The sequence below is a fragment of the Tursiops truncatus genome, chromosome 4 (genome assembly GCF_011762595.2).
Source record: "Tursiops truncatus isolate mTurTru1 chromosome 4, mTurTru1.mat.Y, whole genome shotgun sequence".
NCBI classification, from domain to species: domain Eukaryota; kingdom Metazoa; phylum Chordata; class Mammalia; order Artiodactyla; family Delphinidae; genus Tursiops; species Tursiops truncatus.
Window position 1 is genome coordinate 24,677,972 of NC_047037.1, and position 23,636 is coordinate 24,701,607.

Below are 23,636 nucleotides of genomic sequence, written 5' to 3' on the forward strand. Positions count from 1 at the left end.
ATTTTCATTTGTCTTTCTTTCTGCTGTTCTGATTGGGTGATTTCCATTATTCTATTTTCCAGATCACTTATGTGTTCTTCTGTGTCACTTAGGCTGTTATTCAGAGTGTTTTTTATTTCAGATATTGAATTGCCTATTCTTGTTTGGGTCTTTTTTATATTTTCTAGTTCCTTGTTAAAATGATCTTTGTTTAGATCAATTCTCTTGATCTAAACTAATTTAGTTAGCATTTTTATTACCAATGACGTGAATTCTTTATCTGGTAAATTGTTTATTTCTGTTTCATTATTTATTTTTTCAAGGTTTTTCTCTTACTTTTTCAATTGAGAGTAGTTCCTCTGCCTTTTCATTTTACTTAACTTTCTTTGCCTCTATGAATTTAGGTGAAGCAGTTACCTATTGTGGTCTTGAAGGGGTGTTCTTATGTGTGTACCCAATGCCTTTGGTGGGATGGCTGGATTTGATGTGGACACCAGTGTTTCCTCAGGGTATGCTGGCAGCTATGACCTTGGTAGGAGGTGTGGCTAGAGATGGAAGAGCTAGAGCCCACGCAGGGTGTGAGGTGCGACGTTCTCTTTGCTCACTGGCCATCACTGCCCTGTGGGATCTGCTCCCAAGCTGCTGGAGTAAAAGCCCTGAGGGTCAGGCTAGAGCTGGCTCTGTTCCTTTTCAAGTGTGTTTTTCCTTCTCCCCACACCAGGATCTTTGCCCCAAAGGAGGGGGGTGCTGAAGCAAGTGGGGTTCATGCACTTATAGAGGTCTAATGCACTACCTGTGTAGGTGTCCGTGGCTCCACTCAGATGCAGCCCATGGTCGTGTCTTTTCCCTGGTATTGGCCACCCCAGATCTAGCGCTGCGCTATGGTGTGAAGTGAGTGGGACCAGAGCATCCACTCAGTCTGGGCTTGGGCACACAGCAAGGTGGCCACAGGAAACCCAGCAGCTGTGCTGCTGTCAAAACTCTGGGCTGCTTCTGGGGTGCCACTGGAGTAAGCTCCAACAATGGCAGCTGCCACACCACCTGGGCTACGCTCCAGGACTGGTTGCCTCTATGTCACAAGGACGAGTCTTCTCCCAAGTCCTGGATGCCCTAGATCCAGTGCCATCCTGTGATGTGGAATGAGTGGAGCTGGGGTATTCTCTCAGTTTGGGCTGGGGAGAGCAGCAAGGTGGTCACAGGAAATCTGACAGCCACTAGGGCAGACCTCTCTCTGCCCTAGCAGGGGGCAAGCCAGCACCTGCACCCCTCATTAGTGGCATCCAGGCTGTTCCAGCCTTTCTATCTCTCCCAGGGTTTCTCCAGCCAGTTAAGGGGGCTTGTCTCCTATGCGTAGAAACCAGACTGGAACACCCAGTCTGTGGCTTGACCCACTAACTCCCCAGGGCGAGTATCCACCTGTGTAATCTCCCTTTTCCTTTGAATCCCTTCCCGGGGCACAGGTCCTGACCAATCACTTTCTTCTCATCCTACCCGATTACATGTATACCTTTCTTAAAGCCTTTGTTGTACAGGAGTCCTTCTGCCTCTTTCCAGCTAGCTTTCAGTGAGAATTATTCCACATGTAGATGTATTTTTGATGTGTTTTGGGGGGAGGTGAGCTCCAAGTCCTCTTACTCCACCATCTTGATCCACTTTATTCCCCATTACCTTCCTGACCTAATCTACTACAGCTCTCGCTCTGATTCACTACATACCATCCACGCTGACCTCCTGGCTTTTCCTTGAACATACCAACCACACTCCCATCTCAAGGCATTTGCATTTGCCATTCCCCTATCTGCCAACGCTCCTCCTCCAGATACCTTTTCATGGCTTGATCCTTCACCACCTTTATATCTTTACTTGGATGTCATCTTTTGTGAGGCCTTCCTTAACCTCCTACCTAACTAAAGCTACACCCTCTCACACAAAAATCCTCCCTGGCCCAAGCTTTATTTGGGCTACAGGCAAGGGCCTGTGTAATACTGATATATACTATATCAATACTGTGCAATATACTACATATTTTATTTTTATTGCCTGTATCACCTCAACAGAATAATAAACTCCATGAGGGTAGTTTTGTTCACTGATACTTCATTTACTTAGCACTTAGAACAGGGTCTGGCATACTGAAGGTGTTAGATGAATATTTATTACTCATTTAATCTTATTCCTTAAATAAACTAAAGAATAGTTGGTACATAATAGGAATACAACAAACGTGTAATTCTACACCTCTTCTCCATTATTTTATCTAAGAATGTGGGGAGGTATTTTGTCTGCCTCACAACTGGTTGTTCAATTCCTTCCGATACAATAAATTAGAGAAAAAAAATGTTCTTGAAGCTTTAACAATCTCAACCCTAATGACCTCCTAAGAAGTGTTGAAATCTGAGAGTGCTTTGGTTGTAACAATGACTGGGAATTGCCACTGACAATTAATACTTGAAGGGCAGAGACGTGGAACATCTCACAATACATATATAGGACCCACAAAGAACTGTCCTGCCCAAAATGCTAAGAGTGCACAAAATGCAAGAGTTCCTCTGTTAAGATAGACTGTAGTTGAGGAGACAATGTAATAACTCAGGCCACTAATTACTTAAGATTCTATGTGTAAAGGTGACTATAAATGATTCATGAAAAATAAGTATTTCTTATTCAAAATGCATTCCTTAAAGAAAATTTGAAGTCCTAGTTCTGTAGGTATGAATTCACACATAACACAACAGAAAGACAGACATATATTTACTAAAAATTTAAAAGACACTTACGAATGGAAGGTATCATTGCTTTGCTGTTCACAGAAGATGCCTACACAGTCCTTCTGTTCTTTTGGAGTATAGTCTTTATCATACAGTTGTGTCAGTCCAATTGTGAAAGAAAACAAAACAAGAAGAAACATTCCAAGAAATTTTCCAAAATCTTGTAACATCTGTCCCATTGAAATCTGTGGAATATATTACATAGGCATTCATTAAAATCATCAGGAAAACAAAATATGAAAAACTAAATGACCAGGCAAGAAAACATATGATCCACAAGGCTGCTCCTTTTTTTCCACCTGTTTGAGATATTTCATCACTTTTAAAACACCAAAAATCCAGTTGTCAAACAAAAAGCCATTCTGATCATGCCAGCACTGTGAGTGTTGGATGGTACATTCCTTGAATCTGGACCAAGTCTGCAGAGGATAATTTTGCTATGAAGGTAGAGGAAGAGACATAGAGATTTAAGAAAAGGCCTAATTTGCAAGGGATGAAAGGAAAATTCTTTGCTAAAACCTAAAGGGAAGTAAATGCTTATATTTATAGTTTCTCAAAGTTTACAAATATAAAACCATTAGGACATAAAGTATTTCATTTGATTTTTGCAACCAATTTAAACCACTTCCTGAAGAACAGCATTTCCCCCTCTAGGACTGTCCTAATCTCTTTTGCCAAGGTGATCAATTCTCTTTCATTTGGGGTCTATTATAAGAAAAAATTATACGTGTTAAGTCAAATGAGAGGGTCTAATACTTATGTTAGTATCTACCATAATTTAGACATGTGTAATGCATCTGGGAGCTTTATTCAAGCCTAATTTCATTCTCCTTTAATACTCTTTCAAATTCTGGGGAATAGGTACTTTTCATAAATTCTTGTTATTTAAATTGGCATACAAATTTGGAGAATAATTTAACATTATGCTTTGATCCCGAAATTCTATCCCTAGGAATTTAGCCAACAGGAAGTACACAAAGATGCATTACATACAAGGATTTTCATTGTAGCGCTGTAGAAAAAGAAATTAGAACATCCTAAATGTTGTTGTCAAAAAGAATGAAGTGCTATGTGCTGGCATAGAAAGATGCCTACAAAACATTAAGTTAAAAAAGCAGGGTACACAACAGTATTAAACAGCTATTTTTTAAAGGATAGGTTAGATATATATTTTCATATAGATAAGTTTTGATATGCACAGGAAATTTCTGGAAGTTTACACAAGAAACCATTAACAGTGCTTGTCTATGGGAGGTAGGACTAGGGGTGTGGTTTGAATCTTCTTTGCTATATGCATTTATTACTTTTAAGATACAAAAATTAAGTGTTTAGAAATAATCCCTCCTCAAATGTAACCAGGCCAAATTTATATAATTAGTGAAATCCAACTTCAAATAAAATTCCGAACTCCCTCGAGCCTGCCAACATAACACATGCCAATCACCGACGACACAAAATAGTAGCAGCAGGCAAGTGGCCAAGCCCCTCCAGCCCACTATAGTGAGCCAGCTAATTAAGTCGAAGAGGTGTGGTAAAATTTTTACGCACAGCACAAGCTAGTATTCCAGGCGACTTGGAGTGGGGAGGTCCACTATGCCTGACTTTTATGCACTTGACTAGCATGTGACTCTTTTCAAAATCTTATGCTTCCCTCACTTAGCCCCCTTGCCAAATTCTGATGGAAGCAACAGAAAACTTTTAGAATCAGAAAGCTCAAAATGTGTGAGAAAGAGAAGAAATACATTTCTCTCTTAATCAATGATAGCTTTATTAGGTCACTTTGGAAAGAAATCACTTATTCAGATTGTGACTGCTTAGAATAAAGCCATATCGTGTTAGTAGAGAACCTAATAATGTATGACAGTAAGAGTACAATAACTGCTTTAGATAAGTACAGAAAAGATTGGATTTGAAGAAAATTTAGACACTGTGAGCTTAAAGGTAAATAAAGTTTTCCAAGAGTGACCATGTATGCTGTTATAATTTTAATTTCAAAAATTTAGTCCAAAAGTGAAAGCCTTAATTTAATATTACTGGGGTTTTTTTTGTTTTTGTTTTTGTTTTTTTTTGCGGTACGCGGGCCTCTCACTGTTGCGGCCTCTCCCATTGTGGAGCACAGGCTCCGGACGCGCAGGCTCAGCGGCCATGGCTCACGGGCCCAGCCGCTCCGCGGCATGTGGGATCTTCCCGGACCGGGGCACGAACCCGTGAACCCTGCATCGGCAGGCGGACTCTCAATCACTGCACCACCAGGGAAGCCCTTAATATTACTGTTTTAAAGATAAGAGTAATTTAATTTCAATATCAAGATGAGCAATATTTAATGAGAACTCTACAAACTTCATGACTTGTTTTTTAAAAACATATTAGTTCTTGTATAACATGGAAGAACCAAAATTAGCTACAGTGGATATCGCTGAGGTGAACATTAGCTTGAAGAGCACACTAATGAAACATTCATGTGAAATGCAAACATTAAAAGCAGTAAATTAATTTTAGTCTGAGAAAGATTATAAGGTTCATTTATTTGTAAAAATAACAATCACGCTTTCTTACATGTTTACTTATTTTTATATGTGTCAAAAGAATCAAACTGGACTACTTCTCACACCATATACAAAAACCTGAAACCGTAAAACTCCTAGAAGAAAATATAAGCCAGTATGCCTCTTTGATATTGGTCTTAGCAATACATTTTTTGATATGTCTCCTCAGGCAAGGGAAGCAAAAGCAAAAATAAACAAATGAGACCTACTCAAACTTAAAAGCTCTTGCACAGCAAAGGAAACCATCAACAAATGAAAAGGCAGCCTACCGAATTGGAGAAGATATTTGTAAATGATGTGTCTGATAAGGGGTTAAATACACAAAATCGTACAAAGAACTCAGACAACTCAACCTTCCTCTCTCCAAGCACCCCCTCAGTCATGCTCCCAAGTCCTTTGTATGTAATCTCTAAAATAGTATTCTTCACTTTATACTTTATGTTTGTCTCTTCTAGCAGTCTTTAAGGGCAGGCACAATGTCAGTAAGCTCCAGAGCCTGGCATATTAATTAAAGTACTGAATACAGGGGCTTCCCTGGTGGCGCAGTGGTTGAGAATCTGCCTGCCAATGCAGGGGACACGGGTTCGAGCCCTGGTCTGGGAAGATCTCACATGCCGTGGAGCAACTAGGCCCGTGAGCCACAACTACTGAGCCTGCGCGTCTGGAGCCTGTGCTCCTCAACAAGAGAGGCCGCGATAGTGAGAGGCCCGCGCACTGCGATGAAGAGTGGCCCCCGCTTGCTGCAACTAGAGACAGCCCTCGCACAGAAACGAAGACCCAACACAGCCAAAAGTAAATAAATAAAATACTGAACACATAACTACTTTTTATATGTCTTTTATCTAACTCTTTACCATTTAACAAGAGGTATCACATATTTTTATTTATCCTGCAAGGCGGGGAAGGCTAGCATTATCTCCATTTCTCCAAGTGACAAACTGAAACTCAAAGATTTAGTGAATTGCTCAGGGTGAAAGAACTAATAGATGGCAAATGTGGAATTGAATTCTTGCTTCTGACTCCTTGCAAGGGCTTTTCTAAAACATCACTTTGTGGTTTTTACCTTAGCTGTCCCATTAGAAATTTGGGGCTGGGTACAATTAAGAAATATTTAGTTCTCACGCATTTTGCCTACACAGCAGGGCTTGTTGAATTAATACACGAATAAATGTATTTTAAAAGATGTAATTGTTAATTAACATTTTGCACCATCTTTTTTCTAACACTATGTGAGCTGGGCCTTACTTTCCTGACCTATAAAAGAAATGGCCACATGCTGCATCAGACTTGCTCATCCACATGCTATTAAAAATTTGTCAGACTTCACCCCAAACTATTTAATCAGCATCTCTGAGGGCAGGACTGGAGAATGTAGGTTAAATGTGTTCCCCACACCATCCTTGCAGCCTCTCCAGTTTTTGAACCCCTAGACTATACGACTTCTAAGTTTCCCTCTAGCTCTGACATTCCATACTCCTTTCAAGAAAAAATATCCATCCCCAGTATACCCTAAAATGCCAAACACCTGAAATCACTCTTTACTCACAAAGAACAATACTTTACAAACAACAATAATATGCCATTTATGTTATACAGGCCACTAAACTAAGTCTGATAATTATCCAATAAAAACAAACAATTCACTAGGAATAAAGGATGCACTCGTGTGTCACATACTACATTCACTTTCCAAGTTTTCTTGTATTATTTTTCAGGTCGGTCACAGTTACCTCCACTACTCTAAGGGAATGGAGGAACGGATCTAAACGTTTATGTAAAGCCCATGATGCGTCAGGTACTCTGCTATGCATGTGATATACACTGACCCATTCAATCCTCACAACAGATACAAAAACTGAGACTCAAAGAGAAGAGGTAACAGTAAGTTATGGAGCAAGATTCTGAACCAAGCTGTGTGATCCTGTCTTTTCCTTCTTGTCTAATCTCCCAACTACCAGTATTAAAGGCTGCATAAGTCATTTGACACACATGGATAAATGAAGAAGAATTTTAAAAATCTATAAACTATGAAAGCCTGCCAACAGAAGTATTGTACAGTAAAAGTTAATGAGGGACTCATATTACTCATGAAAACTCTGAGAAGCAATTCAGCACAGTGGTTAAGACCATTAGCTCTTGAGCCAAACTGGGTTGGAATCCCAGTTCTACTACTCATCAGCCGTGTGACCTTGTACAAGTTACTTAATGTCTCTACACCTAAGTTGCTTCCTCTGTAAAATGTAAATACAAGAGTCCGCCTCTTCGAATGGTTGCGAGGATTGAATGAGGTCATAAATGTAAATAAAGATCTTAGAATAGTAACGGACACACAGTTAAGGACTCAAATGTTCACTGTTAATATTACCATTATTCACGATTATTTATAGATTGTGCCTTTTTTTTTTTTTTGGTTGTTGAAGTATGTAACATTACTGATTTATACCCAATCATGTCTCTTACATCTGCTGAGGTAGATTAGCTGGCATCCTGAATTCAAAAAAGCGGGAGAGCTAACTTCAAAGAGCAGGCTGGTCTCTGGAGTCAGACCGAAGCAGGTTTAGCTCTTGACTCTGCCACTTAATAGTTCTGTGAACTATTTCTCTCCCTAAGCCTTAAACCCTCCATTTGTAAAATGAAAATGAAAAATAACAAGGGTTGTGAGGACGGCTAAATAAATGGAAAACATATAAGAGAGTGCCTGGTCCACATGAAATGTTCAATAAATGTTAGTTGCTGTTATTATTGGGAACAAGCAGGTACAGCAACAGCTAGGATGTAGCCCTATTTCTCCATCAGATTTTTTTGTTTTCTCAGACCAATCAGTGCTTGTATTTACTCAACCCCATCTAACAAGTTTTTCAACTCAATTCAACAAACAGACATTAACTCCATCATATGGAGAAATTCATTCTCATGGGAGTACGAGTGTAGAAACAGATTTTCTAGTGGTGGGGACACTAAAGCTGGTGCATGTCCCCTCTCCCTGGAATGCCCTATAGCCAACCTCCTTTCAACTCATCTTTTAAGGCTTAATTTCAGTGTCATCTCTTCTGGGAAGTCTCCTCTGATGCCTTCAACTGAAGTGAGTACCCTTCCTCTGGGCTATTACAGCATCTACCATTCCAAATGTTGTCATTGGCTAGTCATCCTCGGTGAACCATGCATTCTTTAAAAGGAGACTGCAGTATACTCACTTTAGTATATTCCCAGTGTCCAGTACCTATCAGGCACTCAATAAATGTTTATTGAATGAATAAGTAAAGTTTCAACAAGCAGAGGATAGTCTGGGACAGCGGTCCCCAACCTTTTTGGCACCAGGGCCTGTTTTCGTGGAAGATAATTTTTCCACATACGGGGCGGGCGGGGTGGGGGATGGTGCAGGCGGTAATGCGAGTGATGGGGAGCAATGGGGAGTGGCAGATGAAGCTTCACTTGCTTGCCTGCCGCTCACCTCCTGCTGGGCAGTCTGGTTCATAACAGGCCTTGGACTGATACCGTTCCGTGGCCTGGGGGGTGGGGACCCCGGGTCTGGGACATTCTAAACAGGGTAATAACATAAAAAATGACAAGGAAGTGGGAAAGCACATGACCTGTGTGAGATTAGTGACTGATCTTGGCCCAGATGGAGAAGTATTTCATGAAGAGATAAGGAGATGAGTATAGTGAGCAATGGCTAGAAAGTAAGGCCCGATTGTAGAAGGCCATCTTCCAAAGTCTACCTACAACATGTCAGAAATTTAACAAATACAATCATACAAATTTCAAGTAATAGAATAAAGGATTCAATCACTGCTGAATCAGGATCATTTTATGTATTCCACTACAGGATAATTCCATGACCTTGCTTTGCCTGGTAGAGTCCCAGTTCACAGCTGTTGTCCCAACTTAGTAATGAAAAATATCCTTTTCATTCTCCAAAGTGTCTCTATTTGGATGATAAATTATAGTCATTCTAACTAAGGGAGAGATCTGGACTCCTACTGCAGGTTATATAACCAGCTAAATTAAAGTTTGTCAGCTTCTAAATCTACAAAGATTTGGAAGGAAAAAAATGTTAGTAAATGGAGATAAATTTAACCAACAACTGCAGTAATCACATAAAAACATTATCTGACATAGCATGTTATGTAAAGAAAAAAAGCTGCACTTTAGCTAAAGTAGTTAATTTATTGTCAATTTTCCTTTTGCATTTCTTTTCGCTTTATATTCATAATTGAATCACTCTTTTAATTGAGTTCCTTGCTTCTGATTAACAAAATGGAGGAAAATGTATTATAAATCTTCTGCACAAAATTATTCTAGAGTTCTTTGTTACCAATATGTTATACAAATCTTTCATGTCAATAAGATTACACTGGAAAACAAATAACTTTATTGGAGAAATCTTCTAAGTAAAAGCCTGAAGATAGGACTCTACAGATTCTTATTAAATATCTATTTTTCATCCTCTTTCTGAGTAACCAGACCTTGGTTTCTTGGGGGGAAATATGCTCAATTAAAAGTACTCATCTCCTCAGAGATACAAACAGCCATGTGACCCAATTCTGGCCAATGAGTTATAAGTGGAAGTATTTTGTAGGCCTCGAGGAAAAATAATTGTCCTCTTGTTAAAAAAAAGAAAGACAGCTGGCTCATGCTCTCTGCCTTTCCCCTTCTTCCTGCTGGATGCAGACTTTATATAATGACTTGGAGCAGGGAGCCTGCGACCATGAGAACCAGTCACACTCGAGACAAGTTTATATATTTGCAAAACTCATCAAACTATACAGTTAAGACAGGTACATTTTACTGTATGGCAAATTATACCTTAAGATACGTTTTTAAAAAAATCAGTTGCTGGACTAGACCATAATATTTAAACATATATTATGATTAACCTGTAGACCTTTTAAAAAATAGGAGCACACTAAATATTTGTTAGTTTCACTTAAATTATTTGCTAGTTCTATGGCTATTAGAACAATATAAAGTACCTGCTGGAGGAGAAAAACACACACCACAGCTGAAAAGACAAATACCCACTTACGCAGTATTTGTATACATGTCTATAGTTCTTTTGGGAAAAGATTAAGTCAGGAAGACCTGACTCAACAGTTCTAAGAAAAAGAAACAAATAATTTGCTAAGAAATAATAATATACTTTTTCCTTTTTAACTTGTTGTAAAAATCTGTAAAGAAATTTTCAGTATAGAAACTTAGTGATACCATCAGTTTTTAGCTAAAAAACAAAGAAAACAATGTGCATGTAGAAATACTGTGGACTCTTGATTAAAACATTTATAGAAGATATTAGTGATAAAAATTAAATCAAAATAACAGATAGTCTAAACCAGTGTTTCACAAACCATGTTTTGGAGAAAAAAAGAGACCTGAGCATATTTCATGAAAAATGGGTATGATGTTAACTGAATTTAGGTGATGATAGTTTGAACAAGATCAAACAAGTTTTTTTACTTCTTTCTCATAGGCTTTAATGTGATAATGTGTACTGTGAATTCCCAAAAGAGGTTATACGGAATGCAGTGTATCCCAAACTTATTTCAGTCCGAGCATCTCACAGGACTTGGCTAAGAGAGAGTCACACTTCAGGAAACACTCTTGGAGGATGACAGCACAAGCCAAATCAAATGGGGTTTTTCCTATATATTTTGTTTTCATATCTCTGTTGGAGAAGGTAATTATGCATTTTATTTAAAATATCTCCTTTAAAAATACAAAACAGAATCTAAATTGTTAGTAAATTTTGACTTAACAAGGAAAAATGAATATTGCTCAGGTTTTCAGACTTACAAAATAACAAAGTATTATGTAGAGCTGGTCCCCAAGCAGAACTGGCTCCACCTTTCAAGAACAATCAGCTACTAAAATCTGTGGGGTACATGCAACCAATTATGAGTCCTTTCTTTAGTGTAAAGAGACTCAGAATTTAGTCCTGGACTCTCATGTATAATAATCATACTACTTTGAAATGATAAAAGCTCAATTTCTTTAACTATAAAGTACTGTAAAGCATAAAGTTGGACTACATAAGCTCTATGAAATTTTTTAGCTCTAAATACTCTATTTTCCAACTTACTACATTTGATATTTATTAAGCAAAGTAAAAGAGTATTTTGTTACAATATAACTTACGTATTTTCAAAATCATCATGAAGTATGAATTCTGTTTGTGCAACATCTCCCTTATATTTATCACTTAAAACTTTAAATGTGAAATTCATTTTGGTAAAAAGCAAAATTTTATGTCCTTCTACTGTCTGAAATATAACTATATTTTAAATACATCTACGTCTATGAACTCGGGGGAGAGGGACAATGGACCACAGCTTAACAAAGTTTGGAATGTCTAAAAGTAGAGGATTATCATTCAGCCAGAAGCAAAGCAGATGAACATGCTGTGACTTTTCAACTGTTAACTATTTTCAAAAGCAAAGTTTAGCTTTAATATCATGAGAAAACAATGTTCCAGTGGACAAGTAAAAGGTGTAGTAGTTTTACAAATTTTCTTCAAGAAATTTTAATTACTCACCTGTAATGGACCCAAGATAGAGCTTGTTGTGTACATAAAAAAGAGACGAAGATAACTCAGAACATTGGCAAATGCAAAAAGCCCTTCTGCCACCAGTGTAGGATGGAATGCATCCCAGTCCTTCCGATCAGCAAAATCATGAAACTAAGGTTAGGAAAAAAAAAGCCAAAGATAAAACAGCTCTCTCAAGTTAGGAAAATAAAAAACAAATATTCTGACTGTTGAAAGAAAACTATTTTATGTCTCCTTGTGGGGGACTCGATTTATGTTTTATAAAGTTCTCTTCTTTTAATAGAAATAACATTGTTTTAAATAAATAAAAGATTTCTACATATGTGGGGCAATATCACTTGTGCTATATAAAGAGGTTTTCTCAGAAATTCCTATGTTTTAAAAAACTAATGTTTTAAAAACTTTCATTAGATTTTTTATGAATGAAATTTCTGCTAGTTTTTCTTAAATTCCACAACACAAACTTTAAGAATGTGTGCTGTCAATTAATTAGCTATCACATTAAATTAACCTAGCCCTTTGACTCAGGATTCTACAATGGCCCATATATGCTTTCTCCCTTCTAAATAACAAGAAAAAAAAGAGTGTATTATTATACTTTAGACATAGAATGACCACATGTTCCAATTGCCTGGGACAGTCCCAGATTACATACCAGTTTTCCTGGCATAATTATTAATTGTGCCCCCTTTCACTTGTAAAGTGTCTTGGTCTGAATAATAAACTATATGGACACCCTGCTTCTAGAACTAAAGAGACCAGTCTAAAAAAACCAATGACCATCAACCTTTCTATCAAACCATCTATCTATATATGATCTTTTTATTTTCTTAATAACTTCACAACTCTGGTCATGGAGCATACCTAATAAACATGTTTGGTACTACTGATCAATTACATGAATAGAGGTTTTTAATAAAGTGATATAAGATAACCAGTTTGCTTTCTCTGTAGTCTATAAATCAGTCAAAACCCAAAAAATATTATATAAATAGTTCCCTGAATGTGACGCCTCAGAATTCTAAACTCAGGTGTAAACCAAGGTAGTTAACATAATCTCCATTACCTTTCCTGGGCTTTTAATAAATCTTTATAAACGTAACATTATAAGATGTCTATAAGGTTAGATTTTTGTCAAATTTTAAATTTAAAAATATAGGAATCAGAAAATAACTAAATTTACATAACTTTTTAAGCTGTGTAAGATAATAGTCATGATTTGGAATGTGTAAAACACTATATAATGAGTTCCATTCAGATAAACTTTTTCCAGATAGACATAAAGATATCTAACACTAATCAATTTAAGTAACTTTGTGTTACTTAGGTTAATGAGGTAATATATAGGTTAATGAGGTAAGTGAACCTAGCTCAGATTTAAGGAATTGGCATTTGGTAGAAAGAAAATGCCTAGACAGACCTGGATTTAAATCCAGTCTTGGTTTCTTACTGTGTGGTCTTGGACAAGTTATTTATTATCTCTGAGCTTCCTTTTCCTTATTTGCAAAATGGGGATAAGGACATCTGTCTCATAGAATCCCTGTGAGAATAAAATGAGATAAAGTATAGCAAGTATCAACCATGGTGCCTGGCATAAAATAGGTAACGAACATTTAATGGTAATTAACACCCTTGAAGCTATTAGAAAGGAAGGAAACAATGTGTACTATTCCCTTGCACAAGGATAGGTTTAGAATGAAAACACATCAGACACAGATTTGGGCCAAAGTAACTCTGAGATACATAGCTAAATATCCTGGGTTTTTCCTAAATAAATTTCACTTGTGCCTCCAGTTGACATAGTTAATAGTCACCTTGTTGTGAGCAACCACTTTGAGGGCAAAGGTTGCCAAATAAAGTGAATTCATGACAAAACTGAGTTGATTACGTGATTCTTCTAAAAAGTCTTCCAACCCTTCATACCAGAGTCTTTTAATGTCTGACCAAATCATCCCTAAAAAAGGAAGAAAAAAAATCAGATAATGCTCTCTTCATTCAATAATAAACTAAAAAATACCTTAAGACTCAAAGTACTAAATAAATAACACCTGTCAGTTGTAGCCTCATTCAGAAGAAAAAAATAACATTCAGTAAAATGTTCTTAAAATATGAAAGAAAATAACCTTAAGTTTCATATGACAATATCTTTCCCAGAGAGGGATTTTAATAAATGATGTGAAACAAGCATAAGAAAGCAAATTGATGTTAAATACAAAACCCCCAAAAGGCTCAGTTCCTGATTCTTTTCTCTGTCTACACTCACTCCTATAGTGACCTCATCCAGTCTAGTCTAACGGCTTTAAATACCATCTATGTGATAGACTTTCAAGTTTTTATCTCTGAACTCAACCTGTATTTACATAATAATAAATAGCTCTAAACTTCTTTCCTAAACTTAACTTGTATAGGTACTTGGCTACTCTACATCTCAAACTGGATGTCCTAACATGTCCAAACTGAACTCCTAATCTCTGCACCCAAATTCACTGCTCTTGAAGACTTCCCCATCTCACTTAATGGCAACCCCATCCTAGCTGCTCACTCTCAATGTCCTTGAATCATCCTTGACTGATATTCTTTTAAATCACACATTCAATGCAGTAGTAAGTCCTGCTGGCTTTACTTTCAAAATATAGTTAGGATCTAACCTTTCTCACCACTATTTCAACTTCAAGCCACTATCTTCTCTGGTCTGAATTACTGAAATAGCCTAGTCTCCCTGCTTCTACCCTGTTCTCCCTAAAATCTATTCTCAACATGACAATCAGAGTAACCCTTTTAAAATGCAAGTGCTACTTCTCTCCTCAAAACACTGTAGTAACCCCCAGAGGAGAAAGAATTAACTGCAGGAGAGAACTCTTTTCCCATGGGAAGAAAATCTCATGTTATCATCTATTTAAGTGTTGCCTTGGAAACATACTACATTAAGAAAAATATGGAAGGTCAGCTGTGTTCAAGATTGTTATAAAAACAACCACTGATTGGGAAACTGCATCTAGACTGGAGGACTATGAGTGGATTCATAGACCCTAAAAGTATACCCAACCAGGACTATATAAAAACATGTTGAGAAGCACAGGCCTCAGCTTCTCTGTGTGATGTCTCTCTTAATGTAAAGTGTGCATGTAGTGGGAGCTACATTCTGAGGCTTTCTAAGATATCCTGCTGCATTTATAAGAAATCCTGGTAGATTTCAGGCTTCTTTGGCTGGGGTAGCCCATACCCATGAATATGGCCTCATTCCACACAACTGAGTGTGCCCCTATGGGGCTGGGAAGCAGCCCCGTCTTTTGTAAGAACTGCCAATAAAGATATATTTGAAGCTGTCATGCTGACGTGCTCTATTTCCTGTCTTCTATCTTCCAAAGGTAAGTAAATCTGGTGCCAGGTTTTTGCCTATCGTGTCCGGCGAGTGCGAATGTTAATGAGAACCTAAGACCACCGCTGCTGACTGCAGAGTAGGCATTGCACCTTCCCTTACAGCTCATTTTATTCAGAGTCAAAACCAAATTCCCTACAATGGTCTACAAGACCCTACATTACCTCTTCTCTCTGATCTCCTCTCCTATCAATCTTTCCCTCCACTACTGGCCTCCTTGCTTCCTTGCTGTTCTCTGAACACACAAGACTCCTGCCTTAGGGCCTTTACATGGGCTCTTCCCTCTGGCTGGAAGCTCCTCACCCAGATATCCATTTGGCTAACTCCCTCACTTTGCATCTTTGCTCACCACCTGCTCTGATCATCCTATTTAAAATTGCAAACCCCGTGCCCCTCACTCCCAATCCCCCAACTCTTCTTTCTTTTCCCTTAGTACTTATCACTTTTAAACAATGGATATAGTTTACTTATTATGTCTATTATTAACTGACTGCCTTCCTCCCACTTCGGGTAAACTCTTCAAGGGTAAGAATCTTTGTTTTATCAACCAATGTCCTAAATGTCCTATATAGTGGCTGATACACAGTGGGTGCTCAAAAATTTGCTCAGTGAATAAATATACATAAATAAAAACCAACTGAACCAAATAACTCCCTTCCCCTTCTTTGGCCAGAAGTTTCTCCATAGTTTTATATTCCTGGGAGTAACAGAGAACAGTACTACAATCAAGAATAGCTTTATGACACATTCCTCCACTAAGGTTTTTTTTTTTTTTTTTTTAAAACAGTGAGCGGGCCCCTCACTGTTGTGGCCTCTCCCGTTGCGGAAAACAGGCTCCGGACGCGCAGGCTCGGCGGCCATGGCTCACGGGACCAGCCACTCCGCGGCATGTGGGATCTTCCCATACCAGGGCACGAACCTGTGTCGCCTGCGTTGGCAGGCGGACTCTCAACCACTGCGCCCCCAGGGAAGCCCCACTAAGGTATTTTTAAGGAGAATGTCAAGTGACAAAAGAACAGAGTGCTACAACCTAAATATGGATGAAGATCAAGTTAAGCCAATCAGAATCATCCTCTGACTTACCAGGGTACAGAGTAAGTCCCCTGGGAAACACATGAAGTATTCTCAAAATATCTGTTCGTAACATCTTAATTATACAGTACCCATATTTTATGTAGAAAAACATTTTGAAATATTTGCAGGTCTGACAGGGAAAACAGTTTTTAAAAATTCCACTTGGATGAGCTTCTATTTAAAATGAATAGATAAAAACTAACCAAAAATGTTAAACCAAATCGTTTACATTTTATTAACCCAAACACTGTAACAGTAGAACACTAAGCCAAGAAAGATGCTTACAGAAATAAGTGTTTTATTTCTGTAAAATGTAATATTATACCTAAAGGGAACGCTTGACAAAAATTACAACATGAATTGGAGAAGATTTTGATCATGAAAGGCAGACATATGAAAGAATATTAAGTACCACTGACAGTTTCCCAGCTCCTGTGCAATATCCCACACCAAAGTGAAGCTAATACACTTGATGTATTTCACATTTCTGAGCTGGATTGGAAGAACACAATAATTTTAAACTATTATAAGCAATGCAATCACTACACAATCAATGGACTACATTTTGGGGTCCTTTTTTGTTGTTTTTTAGAGTTAGTTAAGATTAGCAAACCGTAATCCCATCATTCTGGGAATTCCTCGAGGCTTGCTCCTAGGTCCTCTCTTCTTCTCATCTTATACTTTCTCAAGTGTCTCATGTGTGCCCAGTTTCATCTACAACATATATGCAGATTATTTGCATACTGCTAACTCAAGCTTAAACTTCTTCTTGAGCTCTAGACAATGATATCCAATTGTCTGACTGACATCTCTTTTGAATTTCTCGAAGGCTCTTCAACTTCAACATACCCAAAACCACACTCAGGATCTACTCTTTCACAAATCCCCAAACCTAGTACTCTTCTAGAATACTTAGGTTGCTTAATAATTTCCTCCTCCCCCACTTCATATATATATATATATTTATTTATTTATTTCCATGTCCTACTGGCTTTACTTTGTAAATATCTCTCAAATCTGTTTCCTTCTCTTTCTATGGCAACAGGCGTCAGTCCAAGGCACCATCAGCTTTCATCTAGAGTACCGCAACAGGCTCCTTATCGGTCTCCCTCCACCTACTCTTGCCGCAGCCCTTCCTCCCAACCCGTTCTCTACGCTGTAGCCAGAACGATCTTTTCAACATGAAAATCTGATCATGTCACCCACCTACTTAAAAACGCCAGTGGTTTTCCACTGCTCTTAGTATAACGTCAAAATTACTTAATATGGCCAACAAGGCTGTCCATGGTCTAGTATAACATCCACTTCTATAGTTTCATCTCAAATCCCACTTCCCTTGTCCTCCTGCCTCCAGCCTTTACGCAGTCCCTTCTTTGCGCCATGCTCTCTCTTGCCACAGGGCCCCTGAATGTAACTTTTACATCAGCCTAGAATATTTTTCTCTCCCAATTCTCCTACAATACCTTTCTTTCCCAATTCTCCAAGTGGACTCCTATTTATCCTTTAAATCTTAGCTTATTTATCACTTCTTCAAGATAGACTTTCCAACCCCCTGAGTAGGTAAAATGCCCTTATAAAATGCTTGCTCTCCTAGCTCCATGACCTTTACTTAGTAGCACTTAACTCGTGTAATTTTTTATTTTATCTGTGTGATTTTCAAGTTATTGGGTGTTTTTCTTTTAAACAATAATTAGACCATAAGCTCCATGAGTGTTGGGCCATATCTGTTTCTGCCTGTGCTTGGACAAAGTAGGTAGACAACATTTCAAAATATACATTTCTGTAAGGGCTGTTCTATTATATTCCAATGGTAAAAAATTAAGTAAATGGATACCATTAATATTCTGTGGATTCATCAACACATTGTTTTCTTTTTTTCTACCTTGCTTTTCATAATTTAACCCTACTTTTTTCCTGGAGGGCTAAGGAAAAGAACAGGAAACAAATGTACAGAAGCCAGGCATCATGAGTCAGAAGTCCCTGTGCTCATTGCATGAAAAAGTAAATTGAACCAAGGAGTGACTTTGAACAAGTAGGCAAATGATTCCTACATGTTTCCTCAGAGCAAGTTCAGATCTATATATTTAAGGAAGTCAGAATGATCTAAAGACATAACAGGTTCAGAAAACATCCTTGGCAAGGTTTATTCGTATCTAACTGTTTCAAAGCAGAAGCTGTGCTGAGAAAAGAAAAATACTTCCAGGAATTTTAATGGCATAATTCATACTGTACTCTTCTACTGAGACAGAATATGTTTAGAAAATTAATAATATTGTGTGTGTGTGTGTGTGTGTGTGTGTGTGTGTTCAGGGCCATTGTGATTAGAAAAGAGTAGCCACAGTTTTACCATTTGTTGTGAAATTCAGTGACAGCAGCAATATTTATGCTATCCAAGGAGTGGTATGACTCTGACTTCAGTGAGTTTTTACTCACTGCTAAGAAATATAAATTTTACTTCTTATACAGACTTGGCTACAGACGTTCATTTTACAAAACAAAGAAAATATTTTTTCACTCTCACTACTATTTAAACAATAGATTATAGATAAATAATATAAATTTTCCCTTTTTTATGACTAAGGTATATATTACAATCTTTCAGAAGTAGTTTAAATAAAGGGGAAAAGTGCTTCTAAGAGATTCCTTTCAGCCTAACCTACCCAATTAAAAATATAAACAAATTTCACATTGAAAAGATCTACAACAATGCAATTTGGAGTCAAATATGATAAAGTATAAATTATTTCCTAAATTAAAATATTAAATTTTAGATAAGATAGTGGAAATATCAGAAACATGAAAATATTAACAAGAAATTATTTAATTCTCTTTAGCCTAAAGTTCAAATGTGTATTATTTTTACTGTATCTACCTAATTTTAAACATTAATGCATAACTCTGATGTAAGATCAAGTTACTTGAAATGAACTGATTTCCAAATAAAAATAAAAATCCCAAAATACACTTTTATATCTGAAGAACTAAAAGTGAGCATTGTACATTAACTCTTCTTAAATTATTTAATAACTGAAACAGTCAAGAACATATTAATCAATCAGTGCTTCATAACATAGAAAAGAATAAATTTCAGTATTCCTTTTACTCTATAGCAAATAGTAAAGAAAAAAAAAAAAGGTGGGAAATGCTGAGGTTAAAAACAAGGTTGAAGATCCAGAGGGAAATAATAAAGGGGATGTCATTAAAAGACCATAAATAGACAATGTAATTATACCTCAACTTCCCTCCTCCTCCCACCTCTCCCAAAAAGGGCAAGGGCAGTAAAAACTGCAGAAGATCATTAAAATATTTATGATACATCATAACACTTATAAAAAAAACAATTTTTAGAAAATAAAATGTCTTTTTTTTTTTTAAACTGTCATTTCTAAAGAGATCTGGCTGTCATTACAAAGAACTGATTTATAGAGTGAGTCACCAGGGAATGTTTTATCTATATAAGGTAATATGTAACTATAAAAGTTCATAGGTTCTTAAAAGAAAAGCTAATGATATAATAAAACAAAATAGTTAACTCTTAAAATGCAACCGAGTATAAAATGTATTATTACATTTCAAAATACCTAAGAAAATGTTCATATTCTTATAACAAAAAAATTCATCAGCAAAATTTGTTTTTCTGTTTTAACAATCATGAACAATTTTAGCAACTGAGAAAGAATTTTTAACTTCCACGTAATTAAGTAATATTAAGTAAGAGATCTGCTTCCTTATCATCAAGTTCAAGAACATTTATCTTTAAAAAAAAATGTTAGTTACGTCTTCAATGATCATGGAAGCATTCAAATTCTTCCTGTATAAACAGTGTAAAATTACAAGTTGAAGGCAGCTTATAATGCCACCAAGCAAGGGAGAGTTAATGGGCTAAATAAAGGCAGAACCTTTTAAACTAACTTGATACTTACCAATAATCCACAGTATAAGAAGATAGTCTATTCTTTCAAGGGCTGGCCCCATTGTGTTTTTCTTATCTTCATTGTAGACAAGAGAGTATAGGTTTAATAATAGCAGAAATGTAAAATATGATGCTCCATGAATAATAAATTTCATAAAAGGTGTGTGAATAATTCTGCCAAACTGAGATTTGGGAGCTATCAAATAACAAAGTGACAAAACTGGCCAAAACATGCCAACTGTCAACACAGTCATTATCTTCTTACAGGTAGGCTTACGTCGGTAACCTGACATCTGTCCAAACCAAACAGTGTTCAGGAACTGCTGACAGTTGGACTGGGAGACAAACTGAAAACGAAGCACACACATATAAAAAAAGTAAAATATAACTTGTAAATACGATCTGATAGTACTATTATTTAATTGATAGTCAAAGTTTTAATAATAGTTTGAAATCAATTCTATACAGTCCAGTTCTTTTTGTTTTGTTTTCTTACGTGTAATAAAAGAGTGTGGTGGTTAAGAGCATAGACTCTGGAGCCAGATTACCTAGATTCAAATCCAGGCTCTGCCACTTACTTACTAAATGACCTTGAGCAAGTTTTTAAATCTCTCTAAGCCTCAAATTCCCCATCTATAAAATGGGGATAATAATAGTATCTAGTCATACACTTGTTATGAGGAGTAAATGTAAAGCTCTTAGAATAGTGCCTGGTCATAGCATGCACTATATAAATATTAGCGATTATTACTAGCCTACTCAGCCATTTCAAAACGTTTAACTTATAAAGACTCATAACAGTGTTTATGAAACTTCAAAATTAACAAGCACAATCCACAGAAAGAGACTTCAGCCTAGAAAAACTGATGATTTCAGTTACAAGAAACCAAGATGTCAAGATAGCAAAGCAATTAAAGTCTAAACATCAGATATTTCTATGCTCCACGAAAACACTGAGAATTTCTTAAAATGTATTAAAGATACTCTTAAATCTTCTTAAAATGGAATTCTATGTGAGAAGAAAAGGAAAAATATTCCCAAATAAGAGGAAAATTCTAGTTCAAGTATAGAAATGAATTTACCAAAGTTTACGAAGCTTTTTAGTTTACAAAATTCAGAAGCAATATTTTCCCAATATAATGCTCACGTTGTGAAGTATAAGTTAAGGATTCTGATAACTCTGGACACAATAATGTAATCAGGTTTGAAATCACCGAAGTAAAGCACAAGTGATCATAATATCATTCAGATATTAAATAATATTTGGTCAATGTCCTGTTTTAAAATGATTTATCCCAAGATAGAATATAATCTATAGAATGCAACACTGTAGTTTAAAAAAGTAGACAGAGTTTTGTTGTTGTTTATTGTGCTTATCAAGAAATTTCCTAATATATCAATACTACACCTATTTTTGGTAGTTAAGTCTTCATTATTTATCCTTCTGCTTAGATTCCAGTGTTGTTAGGGAATCGTAATTTGTCCCTCAAGAGGAAATATCAGGGAGGAAAATAGCTTTTCTTCCCACCAACTACCCAGTTTAGTAGCATCCCAAACTTAGTGGTTTCATCCTTCCCCTGAGTATCAAAGCAATCTCAGGCGTGACTGCTGCCCTTGCCATTCCTCTATATAATGATGATTTAATTAACAGTAATGTTAAATATGTAATTGGAAGGACAAATTTTCAATTGGAGATGTTCTAAGTCTGTGGTGGTTTTAAAACATAGACACAAATTCTTTGATACTCCTCTCATCAATAGGTGGGCTACCAATATCACCTACCCTTCAATTCAACAAGCTTATGATTCCTTTAACCAGTAGATTCTGGAAGAAGTGATGCTATGTGACTTCTGAAGGTAGGTCTTAAAAGGCCATTCAGCTTCCACCTTATTTGAGAAACACTTGCTCTTGAAGCCAAAAGCTGGCAGGTAAAAAGTCCTACCACCCTGAAGCCACCATGCTATGAAGAAGACCAGGCTACATGTAGGCACTCCGGTCAGCCCTCAGAGGCTACTCAGACCATCCCCCTGCAGCCAGCCCACCGTGAAAGCCATGCCCCTCCAAGGTTCCAGTCCTAGGTTCTTAGGAGACCCACCCTCTATGGACCCACCCACCTGAGCACCCAGCCCACTCAGAGCTCCCTGTTTGAATCCTCAGCTGCTGCTCAGGCACCAGACATATGAGTGAAGAAGCCTCTCGAATGATTGTAGCCCCCCATCATTTGAGCTATCTCCAGCTGAGTCCTTGACATGGAGAGGCAGAGACAAATCAGCCTTGCTGTGTCCTTTCCTAATTCTTGACCTAAAGAACCCAAGAGCATAATAAAATGATCATGAAATTACTACAAAATGACCATGAAATATTGTTTTATGCCACTAAGTATCACAGTAGTTTGTTATTCAGGATGTATGACCTGAACAAAGTCTACCAACTATTTGGAAAAATATTATCTTCCCCTTTGATTATTTTTAGAATTCTAGTTTAAAAAACTAATTTACATTTTCATTAATTCTTAAAATTACAGAGTATCTTCCTTCCAACTAAAAATATTACCACTGCTTCTTTTTCCTTTTCTCTACTCTTCTTTAGAATGGAACACCTGGTTATCCTCTGTGAGTTCTTCAGGGAAATACATATATATATCATTAGGAAACTGCCTCTTAGTTTTTTCTTCCCTTACCAGGATAATCTTGGTTCTTTCCACCTTTCTTTGAGGTTCTTTTGCCAAGCACTTAAGTTGGTTTTGTATCTTTGTTATATCTTCATTCTATCATTTTCTAGTATTTTGTGTCTATTTTAGGTTGTGCAACACATAAGTAAATAAATTAACATAAGATCTAGTCAAAATGTATGTTAGGGGAAGATTACATCAGGGTTCCTATTTTCTCTGTTTCTACATATACATATTAGCATTTATTTCCTTTTAAAGCCACATAGGTATGTTGCTGATTTATAATCTTACAGCTACACTGATCCAAGTAAGTAAGAATTAAGTAATTCTTGTACTTAATTTTTTTTTCCTATAAATGGTCTACCTTAAGCAAGAACGCTGCAGTACTAGAAAAATTATAGAATTTGAAGCCAGAGATCTAGATAAGAAATATAATATTGGGGTTATTTTATTTTATTATTTGCTTAACATCTTTATTGGAGTATAATTGCTTTACAATGGTGTGTTAGCTTCTGCTTTATAATCTAGGTAATTTTAAAGTAAACATCTTATAATTCCTTTATCAATCTCCTGAGTCACAAAGCTATTGGGAGGCTCAAACTGTCAACCAAGATAATCAAAAACTCTGTCCCGGGCTTCCCTGGTGGCGCAGTGGTTGAGAGTCCGCCTGCCGATGCAGGGGACACAGGTTCGTGCCCCAGTTCGGGAAGATCCCACATGCCGCAGAGCGGCTGGGCCCGTGAGCCATGGCCGCTGAGCCTGGGC

The 23,636-nt window shown here is 37.0% G+C and overlaps 1 protein-coding gene across 12 annotated transcripts in view; it reads right to left on the minus strand.

Moving 5' to 3' along the window:
• TRPC1 (transient receptor potential cation channel subfamily C member 1) overlaps window positions 1–23,636 on the minus strand; it is a 63,712-nt gene that overhangs the window by 9,447 nt on the left and 30,629 nt on the right. For 9 of the 12 annotated variants that reach the window (XM_019934306.3, XM_019934304.3, XM_073803724.1 and 6 more), the window contains 4 exons: window positions 20,211–20,547; window positions 13,649–13,788; window positions 11,823–11,966; window positions 2,757–2,932 (listed from right to left, as the gene is read on the minus strand). In XM_019934306.3, coding sequence (XP_019789865.1) covers window positions 2,757–2,932; window positions 11,823–11,966; window positions 13,649–13,788; window positions 20,211–20,547 — 797 coding nt within the window. Of the gene's footprint in view, window positions 1–2,756; window positions 2,933–11,822; window positions 11,967–13,254; window positions 13,372–13,648; window positions 13,789–20,210; window positions 20,548–22,314; window positions 23,413–23,636 lie in introns of those variants that run through there. The other 3 variants (XM_073803731.1, XM_073803733.1, XM_073803732.1) reach the window with 3 other exon arrangements.